The sequence below is a fragment of the Lithobates pipiens genome, unplaced genomic scaffold (genome assembly GCF_037356315.1).
Source record: "Lithobates pipiens isolate NorthernLeopardFrog02 unplaced genomic scaffold, aLitPip1_a1.2 Scaffold_16, whole genome shotgun sequence".
In the NCBI taxonomy this organism is placed as follows: Eukaryota; Metazoa; Chordata; class Amphibia; order Anura; family Ranidae; genus Lithobates; species Lithobates pipiens.
The window spans coordinates 575,927,174-575,941,566 of record NW_027507748.1 but is presented as its reverse complement, the minus strand read 5'-3'; the positions used below and the strand labels follow the sequence as shown (position 1 = coordinate 575,941,566).

General features: G+C 45.9%; 1 protein-coding gene across 1 annotated transcript in view; it reads left to right on the top strand.

The window, feature by feature from the left end:
• ENDOU (endonuclease, poly(U) specific) overlaps positions 1–14,393 on the top strand; it is a 69,473-nt gene that overhangs the window by 34,576 nt on the left and 20,504 nt on the right. The window contains exons 6-8 of the mRNA XM_077483769.1: positions 3,062–3,244; positions 4,888–5,035; positions 12,861–13,060. Of these exons, the coding sequence (XP_077339895.1) occupies positions 3,062–3,244; positions 4,888–5,035; positions 12,861–13,060 (531 nt within the window). The remainder of the gene's footprint in view (positions 1–3,061; positions 3,245–4,887; positions 5,036–12,860; positions 13,061–14,393) is intronic.

Genomic DNA, 14,393 nt, shown 5'->3' with positions numbered 1-14,393 from the left:
ACACTCTACAACTGATTCGTATTGGATTCATTTCATACACGCTACAGTCCAATTAAAATCTAGTCGTGTCGGCGGCACAACAATTCATATGGGATCCATTTCATACTCTCCACAGTCTGATTTATATCGGAATAATTTCATACACTTTACAACCGATTTGTATCGGATTAATTTCATACACTCTACAACAGATTCGTATCGGAGTAATTTCATACACACTACAACCGATTTGTATCGGAGTAATTTCATACACTCTACAACCGATTTGATTCTTATCGGATTCATTTCATATACTTCACAACTGATTGGTATCGGACTCATTTCATGCACTCTACAGTCACGGTTGACAACCACTCATGATTACAGTTCTTTCCCAAATATTCAATTTTTCTGCTATCCTTATTTTTATGCCTTCCGGAAAAGGCTACTTTCTTGCAATCGTTGCAAGCATTTCTCCAGTGTCACACAATCCGGCCACCGATCATTTCTCCAATGGGACATAATCTGGCCTGTCATTATCTCCAGTGACATACAATTGAGCCGCTCACCATTTTCTGTCTGTCATTTCTCATTTAGGTCAGTCGGTTTCAGGTTGTTCCATCCTGCACCAGGTTGGATGTTATTTCCTCGAAAAACAAAAACAAAAAACACACACAGATATCGCATCTTCACCATGGGGCCAGTCGCATTTCAAGGAGTGGGGCAGGTCATTTAGACAGGTAAAAGGGAAAAAAAAAAGAAACTGGACTTCTATGTCACCCTTACTACAGGTCCTTGGTCGACTGAATTCTCAACCTCAACCAGGACTTTGCAACTAGGGCGTTGAGCCAGGTGTGTAGTACATGGGTTTCACTCTCACATCAACCTGCAGCACCCTTTCACTAAATCTTCACTTCACATACAATATTTGAGCTGCTCATCGGGCGTTAGTAACTGTCACATGTTTTCTTTGCATTACACTCTGCTTTCAAAAGGCGACCCTTCACCTATGCAGACAAGGTCGCCAAACGTTGAGCTTGCTGACAAGGCAAGCATATGTCACAACCACAACATTCCTAATTAGGCCATACTAGACTTCAGTTTTTCCCAGTACGTCCCAGGGCTCTGCTTCACAGGTTTGTGCTCAGCACAGATGAGCACCCGAGCTATTGGTGACTTAGGCAGTCACCTGGTGGCTCACCTTGGTTGTCACGCACTCTTTTGAGTTTTCTATATTTTCACTCAATAGAGGTCAATGCTTCAGAGCACAAACTGGCTTCTAACTGCGCCTGTCGTTCCTTTTCCTGTCCTTCTCGTTTTCCTTCTTATCCATTTTTCTTTATCCAACTCTACTCACTATCATACAGCTATGATTCCTCTTAACACACATGCGCCCCCCTCCCCTTGTCTTTAGCTGGAGCCATGTCGCAGACCGGCAGTGAAGACTTCACTTCCACCTCTCAGTTACCCCCCGCGAGTTCAGAGCATGGCAGCATGTTGTCCCTCAGGGGATGGACCATCCCCAAGCTCACAGCAAGCTACCACCTACCTGGCCTTTCCACGGCTTTGCGGCCAGATACTGTGCTTTCAAGATCATGTCATTCTACACCTCATAGTGTCCAGAACCCAACAATCCAAGCCCAGGGTTGACATTAAGCTCTTCCAGACCAACATGGCTGCTGCCCAGTAGAGATACTCGACCTGTTACTGTCTCACCTACCTAGCCAGTCGAAACACAGGCTGTTGCTACCTTTTCCAACCAGCCCCCTGAGTGGCAGTCAGTTCATCAGGCACATCAGGATACCATTGGTTAACCTAAGCCTTTTACCCCGGCCTGTATTCCGGTCACTCCTATCAGATTGGAGCAGCCTCGGCCGCATCTCAGTACGGGGTACCAGACCATGTCATTAAGAATTGGACGGGTGAAAATCTGCCTGCTTCGCTAAATAATTTCCAAACCCTCAGGTAGAGATGTCACAAGTCCTCACCTAGCTTGCTCAATAAATGTCATAGGACCAATAAAGAGGTACTACCCTATCCAAGTATTTTTGCCCCCTTTGTTGGCATACCAGCCAGCAGACCAGGGCACCCCTCAGGTCTATGTTATGTTTTAAGTCTTGTCACGTGTTTATGTGGTTCACATCTGTCTCGGTTGAAGGGCTTCGACCATAAATAAGAAGGCCAGTATGGTTGCCTGAATACTTATCTTGAGTATGCCCCCTTTGTTGGCATACCGGCCAGCAGGCCAGGGCACACCTCAGGTCCATGTTATGTTGTAAGTCTTGTCGCATGTTTATATGGTTCGCATCTGTCTTGGTTGAAGGGTTTCAGATATATATATATATATATATATATATATATATATATATATATATATATATATATTTGTTGCTGTTTTTTTAATTGTTTAAAACAATCTTGATTTGTTTAAATGCAATTATTTTAATGATGTCTTTGCAATTACAATTTACACTATTAAATATAAAGCATCTCAGATCCCACTGCAACCTAAAGATGACAGTGTTCATCTGCAGGCTAAAGGCAAACAAATTCAATATTGATTGATTATGATTGTCACTGGGGACCAGAACAGTCAGTGACACCTGGGATTGAAAGCCATCCATTGTGCAAAGTGTAAGCTACTAGCTCTCATAGGGGAAGGGGGTATTATCGTGTGCCCATGCTGTATGTGTATCATTCTGAGGAATGTTATTTAACAAATTGTGGAGGGAAGGGATTAAGGACAGAAGTTTTCTATGTAAAAAGAATTTACACAACATAGTATGATGAAATAGGTAAGGACACCTATAATAAGATATAAACACTGCCATTACTGAACTCAACTTTTTTATATGATAGTTGCCTGATTGTAATGTTAAGCCTACGACATCAACACTTTTAGAGTCAATAACCCTGAGCATGTGTGCAGATTTGGATTTCTACATATAGCTACTTTACTAACTGCATGCGTAGTAGTCAGTGACTCAGGAAGTAATGCAGACAGGCAACTGGCATTTTCAGAATGAGCTTGGGGATGGTAACGCATGCCTAAAAACATCTGTTTTGACTGTCATCCATACAGATTCCTCCTGTGAGGGAAGATGTGGTGAAAAATATAACAAGAAAAATACATGCCACTGCAATAACAAGTGCTCTAAATTCAATAACTGCTGTACTGACTATAGTGACCTATGCGGTGGAGCTACCAGCAGCACCGAAAAGAAGAACAAAGCAGCAACCAGTTCTGATAGCAGTCCCTATGGAGGTATGTAGTGCCACCACAGACTCCAAGGTTTCTCTAAATATACGGTTGTGGGAGCAAATATGATGCTCTAAATGTCCTTCTCTGTGAACCATGCATAGCACTCTTAGAGCACTGTGTGTGCCGCCATCTTGGATTAGCTCTATTTGCTGTATCATACACCCTGTATATATATATATATATATATATATATATATATATATATATATATATATATATATATATATATAGTACATGTGCTCCTCTTACAACTTTTGTTTACATTACACAGACTGTCAGCAGGTTGGCTACAGATTGGAAGAAAGCTGAAGTGAAAAACCTCCATTGTCACAGATAGGGGGAGGCATCAGGGTTGACAGGGCAGCCTAAGAAAGTGGCTTTAGTTTGGCTGTAAAGTTTCACACAGAATTCCTGCCCAGTGTATGCAGTATTGGAGTCAGGGAAGCTTGTTGTAAAGCTTCCTTCAGACAGACGACCACCTTCTGAAAATCGGTCTGTGGTGGAAAGCTTTTCATAGGGAGGTGTAACAGTTGCTGACAGGCTTTCAGGGGGTGCTCTTACCAACTCCTAATGGCTGTTTTAGGGTTTTAAAAAATATATATTAAATTCCTGAATTGCAATTTTACATTGCAGGACTGTGCTATAACTATGGACCAAGCATTTTGGCTCATAGCTACGGTGTGGTTCCATTGATCTCAATGGGCGAGTTTGATAGGTGGTGCTACCGCTCAAACTACGCAGCCCGAGTTAAAAATGCTACTGTAAAGCAAAGCATTGCAGCTGTGGCATGTGTACAGCCCTGTCAGGCTGTAACGTTAGCATTTGTGTTGGTAGCAAAACTGTGGCTCAGCCGCCTGCTTTTGCCGCCCCTGCTGGCCGCATATTTTGAAGAACCCTAAAGAACCTGTAATGCAATTGTCATCTGTCCTTGGCCTGGCTACTGGTTCACTGAAAAGTAGACCAGTCAGTTTTGTATTGCTGTGTATTGATGTGTGTTCACATTCCCCATACCCTATCACGTTAAGACTCCTTTCACACCAGAGCACAGCTAAAACAACGTTAAAGAGTCAGTCGCTTTTGCCGTGCTTTAGCAGCGTTTTAACCATGCTTTAACCACACTTTTTCTCCGGTTTTCGGGCACCAGCGGGCCGTTTTTTTAAGGTCCCGTGACGAATACACAAGGAAAGACCCTTTCGCATCGCTTCCGAATCACTTTTTAGGCACTTTGGAAGCGCTGCCCATTCATTGTAATGGGCAGGGGCATTTTGGGAGCGCTATTTGCAGCACTCCTAACAGGACTTTTTCTAACATCCCGCAAGTGCACCATCACAGTGTGAAAAGACCCATTGCAATAATTTCAAGGCACTTTTCAGGCGCATTTCAGAGGCTATTTCTAGCGCTAAAAAGCCTGAAAACCGCCTCAGTGTGAAAGTGGTCTTAAGAAATTTACCATTGATTCCTATTTTGGTGATAGGTGCTACCTTGATCACGAGTAGAGATGGGCATGGGCATGTTGCATCACTTGATTCTATTTGCCATGCATGGCCATCCTTGTTTTATATACAGTATATTTCAAAGTCTCACAAGAGGACTCTGGGACCGCTTGTGTTAAACCAGCCCTTTCAGCCCGTGTCCTGTTGTTCTAGATGCTGATATCACTAATGAGGAGATAAAGGAAATATCTGAAAAGTTGTATCAATCAGACAGTAACAAAGCAGCGGAATCAGACATTGTGTTGAACAAACAGGAATGGGTAAAGAAAGATACGTCTAGACATGACCACTGCGATGAACCGTAAGTTATTCAAAATAAATGAACATTACTTTCTGAATGTACTTTTTTAAGAGTGGAGACTGGAATGAGACATTCTTTAGCCCTGCCATGCCTCCAGGTATGCTGATCATGAAGAATTAATAATGACAAATGACTAGTAAAAGTAATGTTTTTTTTTTGTTTTTTTATACCACTACTTTTCATTTATGCTGGATCTTCAAAATATCAAAAAATATCAAATGCAATAAAATAGAGGCAATCCCTGCTGTTTATAAAACAAGAAAGGTTGCTGCAGCCCAGTGTGGTGATTTATTTTCTTCTCCGACTGGTTCACTGGAGTGCAATGAGCTGGATCAGCACCTGGGGACTTTGCAGGGAAACCTGTGCTGAACCACTCACCTTGAATGGTATACCTGTCTTTTTGTGCAATAATATATTGTTTGGATGAAAGGTTAGGTGTAGTACAACAAATTTTAAAGTTAAATAGTATTTATTTGGTAGCAGTCTATATATCAGAACAAAGAGAGGAACAACTGAAGAGGAAAGAGAAACAGAGGAATTTGGTTCCAAATCAGGGATGGTCCATTCAAACATGGAACAGTTAGTAGCAAGAACATACACTGAGCACACCCCCAGTAACAAGGATGGGGAAGAATTTGTGCTAAAAAAAAACTATTGGTTATTTCAATGCTATTTTTTTTTCTTATAGTAGCATTTAAAAAAAACAAATGCTATTTTTTTTAACGGTTGGATGAAAGTATAGTGCAATATTTCCCTTTTGGTAAATGCAGAGCGCAGGGCAGGGCCGCCATCAGGGGGGTGCAGCCCACACTCATGTAAGGGGCCTGGGCATTCCAAGGGGCCTGGATGTCCCGATTTCCACCCACTGCCTGAAGGCTGTGTGTACAGCCCTGTCAGGCTGCAATGTTAGCATTTGGGTGGATAGAAAGTAAAGGACAGACTGTGCTTTGTAGTAGCACCTATTTTTATTCCTCTCTGGACAGTCCAAGAAAAGTCCTTTCACTAAGAATTAAATATATTGAGCTCTTCAGGACATATGACACATTCTCCCCTGTAAACATGCTGACTCTAAGGCCGCGTACACACGGGCGGACTGTTCGCCCAACCTTGTCCGCTGAACAGTGTTTGGGCGGACAGTCCGCTCGTGTGTGGGCTTTCAGCGGACAGTTTCAGCGGACAGTTGGACGGACAAAGTCTTTCGGAAATTCCGAAAAACTGTCCGCTGAAACTGTGTTTGAGCGAACAGTCCGCCCGTGTGTGGGCCTGTCCGCTGTACTTTCGAAATGAGCGGACTGTTCCCGCTCGGAAAGTCCGCCCATTTCGAGCGCGTGTACAGGTAGGCGGGGCCCGCGAAGGAGACGTCGCGGGCTCCGCCGCCTGGAATGGGCTTAAAGGGGAACCCCAACGCCGAAAAAAATCGGCGTGGGGGTTCCCCCAAAGTCCACACCAGACCCTTGTCCGAGCACGCTACCCGGCCGGCCAGGAAAGGGGGCGAGCGAGCGCGCCCCCCCTCCTGAGCCGTACCAGGCCGCGTGCCCTCAACATGGGGGGGTGCCTTGGGGAAGGGGGGGCCGCGCGGCCCCCCCACCCCAAAGCACCTTGTCCCCATGTTGATGAGGACAAGGGCCTCTTCCTGACAACCCTGGCCGTTGGTTGTCGGGGTCTGCGGGCGGGGGGCTTATCGGAATCCGGGAGCCCCCTTTAAGAAGGGGGCCCCCGGATACCGGCCCCCCACCCTATGTGAATGAGTATGGGGTACAATGTACCCCTACCCATTCACCTGTGAAATAAAGTACAAAAAAAAACACAACACAGGGGAAAAAATATTTTATTGCACAGCTCCGGGGGTCTTCCGTCTTCGGGGGTCTTCTCGCCGGACTCCTCCGCTATGTGTGTGTAGCTCTTTTACTAGCGGAGGAGTCCGGCTTTCTTCCTCCCCGCCGCCGGCCTCTTCTCCCGACTTCGGGGGTCTTGTCCCCCTCTTCGGTTCTTCTGCCGGGCCACCGCGCCTTCTTGTAGCTCTTTTACAGGCGGTGGCCCGGTCTTCTGTCGCCGCTGCCTTCCGTTCTTCTGTCGCCACCTTCGGTTCTTCTGCCGGGCCACCGCGCCTTCTTGTAGCTCTTTTACAGGCGGTGGCCCGGTCTTCTGTCGCCGCTGCCTTCCGTTCTTCTGTCGCCGCCTTCGGTTCTTCTGCCGGGCCACCGCGCCTTCTTGTAGCTCTTTTACAGGCGGTGGCCCGGTCTTCTGTCGCCGCTGTCGTCGCCGCCGCCGCCGCCTTCCGTTCTTGTTCTTCTTCTTGTTCTTCTGCTTCTTCTCCTGGAGATGTTGACTCGACGAGCTCTCCGGCCGGAATGCCAGAGCCGCGCTGTGCGGTCACTTATATAGTGACAATGGGGCGGTGTCACATGGTATATGTCACATGGGTTGGTCACATGGGTTGATGTCACATGGGGACTATGACATCGTAAGGGGGCGGGGTCACCATGTGACCAACCCATGTGACATATACCATGTGACACCGCCCCATTGTCACTATATAAGTGACCGCACAGCGCGGCTCTGGCATTCCGGCCGGAGAGCTCGTCGAGTCAACATCTCCAGGAGAAGAAGCAGAAGAACAAGAAGAAGAACAAGAACGGAAGGCGGCGGCGGCGGCGACGACGACAGCGGCGACAGCGGCGACAGAAGACCGGGCCACCGCCTGTAAAAGAGCTACAAGAAGGCGCGGTGGCCCGGCAGAAGAACCGAAGAGGGGGACAAGACCCCCGAAGTCGGGAGAAGAGGCCGGCGGCGGGGAGGAAGAAAGCCGGACTCCTCCGCTAGTAAAAGAGCTACACACACATAGCGGAGGAGTCCGGCGAGAAGACCCCCGAAGACGGAAGACCCCCGGAGCTGTGCAATAAAATATTTTTTCCCCTGTGTTGTGTTTTTTTTTGTACTTTATTTCACAGGTGAATGGGTAGGGGTACATTGTACCCCATACTCATTCACATAGGGTGGGGGGCCGGTATCCGGGGGCCCCCTTCTTAAAGGGGGCTCCCGGATTCCGATAAGCCCCCCGCCCGCAGACCCCGACAACCAACGGCCAGGGTTGTCGGGAAGAGGCCCTTGTCCTCATCAACATGGGGACAAGGTGCTTTGGGGTGGGGGGGCCGCGCGGCCCCCCCTTCCCCAAGGCACCCCCCCATGTTGAGGGCACGCGGCCTGGTACGGCTCAGGAGGGGGGGCGCGCTCGCTCGCCCCCTTTCCTGGCCGGCCGGGTAGCGTGCTCGGACAAGGGTCTGGTGTGGACTTTGGGGGAACCCCCACGCCGATTTTTTTCGGCGTTGGGGTTCCCCTTTAAGCCCATTCCAGGCGGCGGAGCCCGCGACGTCTCCTTCGCGGGCCCCGCCTACCTGTACACGCGCTCGAAATGGGCGGATTTGCCTCCGCCTTACGTGGGCGAGTCCGTTCATTTCAAAAGTTGAGCGGACTGTTTGGCAAACAGTTCGTTGAAACAGTCCGCTCGTGTGTGGGCAAGTCCGCTCATGCAAATTTTGAGCGGACTGTTTGCCGAAACTGTTTGGCCGCGTACACACGGGCGGACTGTTCGCCCAACCTTGTCCGCTGAACAGTGTTTGGGCGGACAGTCCGCTCGTGTGTGGGGCTTCAGCAGACAGTTTCAGCGGACAGTTGGCCGAACAAGGTCTTACGGAAATTCCGAAAAACTGTCCGCTGAAACAAGGTTTCAGCGGACTGTTCGCTCGTGTGTAGGCTTGTTCGGCCAACTAAGTCTCGCGCATGCTCAGAAAGGATTTCCACGTCGGAAGGTTGCATTGCAGTGTATTGGACGTCGAAATTTTCGATCCGTCGTGCGTGCCGAAACGTCATCGCGCACGGTTTCAGCAAACTGTTCGTCCGTCGTGTGTGGCCATGTCCGTCCATGCTAAGTTTGAGCGGACTGTTTGCCGAAACTGTTGGACAGACAAAGTTGGGCGAACAGTCCGCGCGTGTGTACGCGGCCTTAGACGAACAAGGTTGGGCAAACAGTCCGCGCGTGTGTACGCGGCCTAACACAAAAGGAATGGCAACAGCATACAGTCTCTAGGATCTCTCTCACCATTCTCTACTCACTACTGTCCTTGGATAATTGGTTGCCCCCTTCCAATATCCTTCAGACACTTTGACCTGTGGTACTAAACTAGATCCTTAGACAACAGCCCCATCAGTCAGCTTCAGCAACTCTCAGCAAAGTAGGCCTTAGGGTAGCCCAACTGAGGCCTTGACAACCCGCAGGCCCATTGCAGAATGGCCTAGGGGGCAAGCAGCCCCCCTATCCTATGATCTCCTCCTCAGGGGAAAAAAACTGGCTGCTCTCAGTCTCAGAGTTATATACACTCCCAGTCACCATCTGGGTACCTCTCCTCTGGGATTGGCCAAGGCTGCATTAACATTCAGCTACTGTTTAGACTCTTCCTGCCTTTCTGGACCAACCAAGGGGGAAGCAGTCAATCGTGCAGCCACTGAAACACAGAACAGGCCAGAACACACAGCCCCACTGATTACAGTGAGCCATAACTAAATTTGCCTAACAATGAAATGCAGCTCCACTGGATAAAGTGAGACAGAATTAAATGTAATTATTACTAGTACCTATCTAGGAGGATGCTACACATAGGTACATTTGCCCAAGCTGGGCCAATGTAACTTTGTAAATATATCCATACCTGAAATTCTTCTAAAAAAGTGTAAGTCCCCTTTTTCTCCCAAAAATACAGAAAGGTGAGCAGATACCATATTTTTCTAAATCGTTAACACTTTGTTAGGATAGATGATGTTAAAATCCAGTCTATAACTGATAATAAGACCTGCAGCACAGTAAAGCAGGAATAATTATGGCAAACACTGCTGCCCATCCCCCTCGTAAACAAAGAGCACCAAGTAGGATTTTCAGTGCTGGAATTTTTAAAAAGAGCAGCTAAAGAGGTAATCAGCAATTTTTAAATATTTGAAACAAACACATTTGGCTGCAAACGTGTAAATGCACTCTAAGAGAGGTATTTACATTTAGAAAAGCGTTCGTTTTGGATACATTTCAATAGTTTAAAAATGCATGCACACATAAATTGTAGATGTAGCATCCACCTAGCGTAGGATGCTAGGCAAATTTCATTTTTGGCTCCTTTTGTAGTCAAGGGAGTGGTGATTGTTTGCTCTAGTCTGTTCCAGGTTTCACAAGCTGGGAGTTTGACTGCTTCTCCCTGCTACTGGAAAAAGTTTCATAGGGGTGCAACAGTCAAATGAACAGTCTGAATATTTATTATGCCTTAGCCAATCCATGGAGGGGAGTGTCCAGTAGGCAGCTGGGGAGGTGCTAAACAGTTTGGCTCGCTAGAGAGATTGTTTTCTTCTTGTCAGGGAGGATTTCAAAGCCTCTGGGGCTTCTGCCTCTCTGAATCAGCCGGTGGGCTGAGTATCTGTACTCTGAGGTCTCGGCTGTGGCAGAGCTGGGGGTCTAAAGCAATTTGTTTGAGTTGGCTGTGGGAGTTCACCTTAATGGGATCTGGTATAGATAAGGATTGTCTTTCTCACTTGGTGTCTGGGGCAAGCTGGAAGATGTGCGGTTGTCCTGGAGACTTGTGAGTACTGATCCTGTATTGTGATCCCTGGTGACTGTGTGCTTTGAGATGTACAGTATCTCACAAAAGTCAGTAGACCTCTCACATTTTTGTAAATATTTTCTTCTATCTTTTCATGTGACAACACTGAAAAAATGATACTTTGCTATAATGTAATGTAATGTAAAGTAGTGAGTGTACAGCTTGTATAACAGTGTAAATTTGTTGTCCCCTCAAAATAACTCAATACACAGCCATTAATGACTAAACTACTGGTAACAAAAGTGAGTACACCCCTAAGTGAAAATTTCCAAATTTGGCCCAATAAGCCATTTTCCCTCATCAGTGTAATATGACTTATTAGTGTTACAAGGTCTCAGGTGTGAATGGGGAGCAGGTGTGTTAAATTTGGTGTTATCGCTCTCACTCTGTCATACTGGTCACTGGAAGTTCAATATGGCACCTCATGGCAAAGAACTCTCTTAGGATCTGAAAAACAAAATTATTGCTCTACATAAAGAGGGACTAGGCTATAAGAAGATTACCAAGATCCTGAAACTGAGCTGCAGCACTGTGCTCAAGACTATACAGCGGGTTTAACAAGACAGGTTCCATTCAGAACAGGTTTTGCCAGGGTTGACCAAAGAAGTTGAGTGCACGTGCTCAGCGTCATATCCAGAGGTTGTCTTTGGGAAATAAATGTATGAGTGCTGTCAGCACTGCTGCAGAGGTTGAAGGGGTGGGGGGGGAGTCAACCTGTCAGTGCTCAGACCATACTTCGAAAACTACATGAAGTTGGTCAACATGGCTGTCATCCCAGAAGGAAGCCTCTTCTAAAGATGATGCACAGGAAAGACCAAAAACAGTATGCTGAACACAAGCAGACTAAGGACATGGATTACTGGAACCACGTCCTGTGGTCTCATGAGACCAAGATAAACTTATTTGGTTCAGATGGTGTCAAGCGTGTGTGGCAGCAACCAGGTGAGGAGTTCAAGGACAAGTGTGTCTTGCCTACAGTCAAGCATGGTGGTGGGAGTGTCATGGTCTGGGGCTGTATGAATGCTGCCAGCACTGGGAAGCTACAGTGCATTGAGGGAATCATGAATGCCAAAATGTACTGTGACATACTGAAGCAGGGCATGATCCCCTCCCTTTGGAGACTAGGCCGCAGGGCAGTATTCCAACATGATAAAAAACCCAAATTCACCTCCAAGACGACCACTGCCTTGCTAAAGAAGATGAGGGTAAAGGTGATGGACTGGTCAAGCATGTCTCCAGACCTAAACCCTATTGAGCATCTGTGGGGCATCCTCAAACGGAAGGTGGAGGAGTGCAAGGTCTCTAACATCTACTAGCTCCATGATGTCATCATGGAAGAGTGAAAGAGGACTCCAGTGGCAACCTTTGAAGCTCTGGTGAACTCCGTGCCCAAGAGGGTTAAGGCAGTGCTTGAAAATAATGGTGGCCACACAAAATATTGACACTTTGTGCCCAATTTGGATATTTTAACTAAGGGGTATACTCACTTCTGTTGCCAGTGGTTTAGACATTAATGGCTGCATGTTGCGTTATTTTGAGGGGGCAGAAAATTTACACTGTTATACAAAATGTACACTCACTACTTTACAGTACATTGTACCAAAATGTCATTTCTTCAGTGCTGTCACATGAAAAGATATAATAAAATATTTACAAAAATGTGACGGTGTACTCACTTTTGTGAGATACTAAAAGTGCAAAAGTAGCTATAGACTGAGACGAATCTAGTAGGGTCTCAGATTACTGGCCATTCTCCTGCGTTCTCAGCTGAATCCGTGTATGGGAGCCTGGAGAAGAGTGTCCTCCTGCTACTGTGCTGCATTTTGGAGTATCCCATGCCCTTACCTCTCTCTTGTTTACAGTTTTTGAAATGATGAATATTAAAAAGATATCCCCTAGAGTGACTGAGTTATTGGAGCTAGTGTGCATGGACTGGAGCTTGCGGGAAGAACAAGCTATTACCAGTGGCCCCTCTGGGTGTAGCGCTCTATAAATAGTGATAAAACAATAAAATAAATGAAAGGTAACATTTTCTTCCAGACATAGTATCCATATATACTCCTAGGAGTAAACAAGTGTAAAGATGAGTGCTTAGAGGATGGACACTAATCATTATTGCATACATTTTCCAGCATGTTGGATCTCCAATCTGTAGACTCTGGCTGAAAACCTTTTCTTTTCTGCAGATTGTACCAGTTTGTGAACGAAGAATTGTTTAAAAAACCAACGTATGCCGCATTCCTAAACCTGCTGGACAATTATGACAGGAAGACAGGGATAGATGAAAGCTACAGCCCACAGGAGGTAAAAGAACAGGAACATTTCTTGCAGGAAGTGATGAAGACAAAACCTTTAAAGGAGCTTTATAAGTTTTTCCACAAGAAAGGTAAGATGCATCACGCAGTTGAAGTGCTATACTGAAGGAAAATGCTAATTGCCTGGCTGTTATCATAATGTAACAAATCCAGTTCTTTCCTCATCAGTGACCTGGAAAAGCATGCTAATCAGGAGCTCTGACTTCAGTCTGACTTCATCTATTACCTTATTACCTTGTTCCAAGTCAGTGGCTCTGAATGCATTGTCAGAGGTTGATCAGTGGATAGGTCATACTGAAAGGCAACCAGCAATCTCAAAGCAAGGACAGCAATAGTAGCCTTTATTTTTTTTTTCTCACCACAGATTTTATTTCAATAATATAGAAGGCCAAAACTTGTATGGATTAGCCTAAGGAATGGTCATCCTTGTCAGAGACACAACAGAGGAATTTAATTAAATATAGACAGTAAATTTCCATATTCCAGAACAAGTGATCCTGCTGAAAGATCCCCCCTCACCTCTTCTTCCAGTGACAACTGTAAAATGTTGGTTTTTCTGTCACTTCTTTCTGCCCTGGCGATAATGATCAGTAGGATGAAAATTGAGGGTGAGTATCTCTCCAGCAGGACAAGCACCAGAAACAAAAACATGGCGGGGTTCTAACTCTTCCATACATCATCTAATACCCAAAAGATTTTGGCTAAAGGCTGGCTTTACACCTAAGAATTGTGTTACCACAGTGCATTCGTACTCACCGCTAAACAATACTCTCTGTTAAAACGAAAGAATGTGTTTACTTGTATGATAATACCAAACAGGAGCTTCTGAATGGCCTCAGCCAGTGTAAGATGCAATGCTGTCTGGGAGTCTGGGAGGAGTGTGAACAAATACCATGTGATCCAGTCCCCTGCAGGAGCTGCCTGCATGTGGACTGGAGTGGTATTTGTTTATATATCTCCCAGATTTCTCACACTGACTGAGGCCATTCAGAAGCTCCTGTTTGGTTTTATCTTACATTTCAGGAGAGTGCATTTTTATAGTTGTTTTAGTGGTGAGCACTATGGTTTGCTTCTCTTCCTTCTGTGTTTGAGAGGTGAAAATCATTTTTGGTTTTGCTTCGAGTTCGAGTCGAACTCATGTTCTACTTGAACATTGCCTGTTCGCCTGTTCAGCGAACAGTGAACAATTTGGGCTGTTCGCAGCAAATTGGAAAAGCCGGAACACCCTGTACAAGTCTATGGGAGAAATCTAAAGTGCTAATTTTAAAGGGTAATATGCAAATTACTGTCCTAAAAAGTGTTTGGGGACCTGGGTCCTGCCCCAGGGGACATGGATCAATGCAAAAAAAAAGTTTTAAAAACGACAGTTTTTTCAGGAGCAGTGATTTTAATAATGACTAAAGT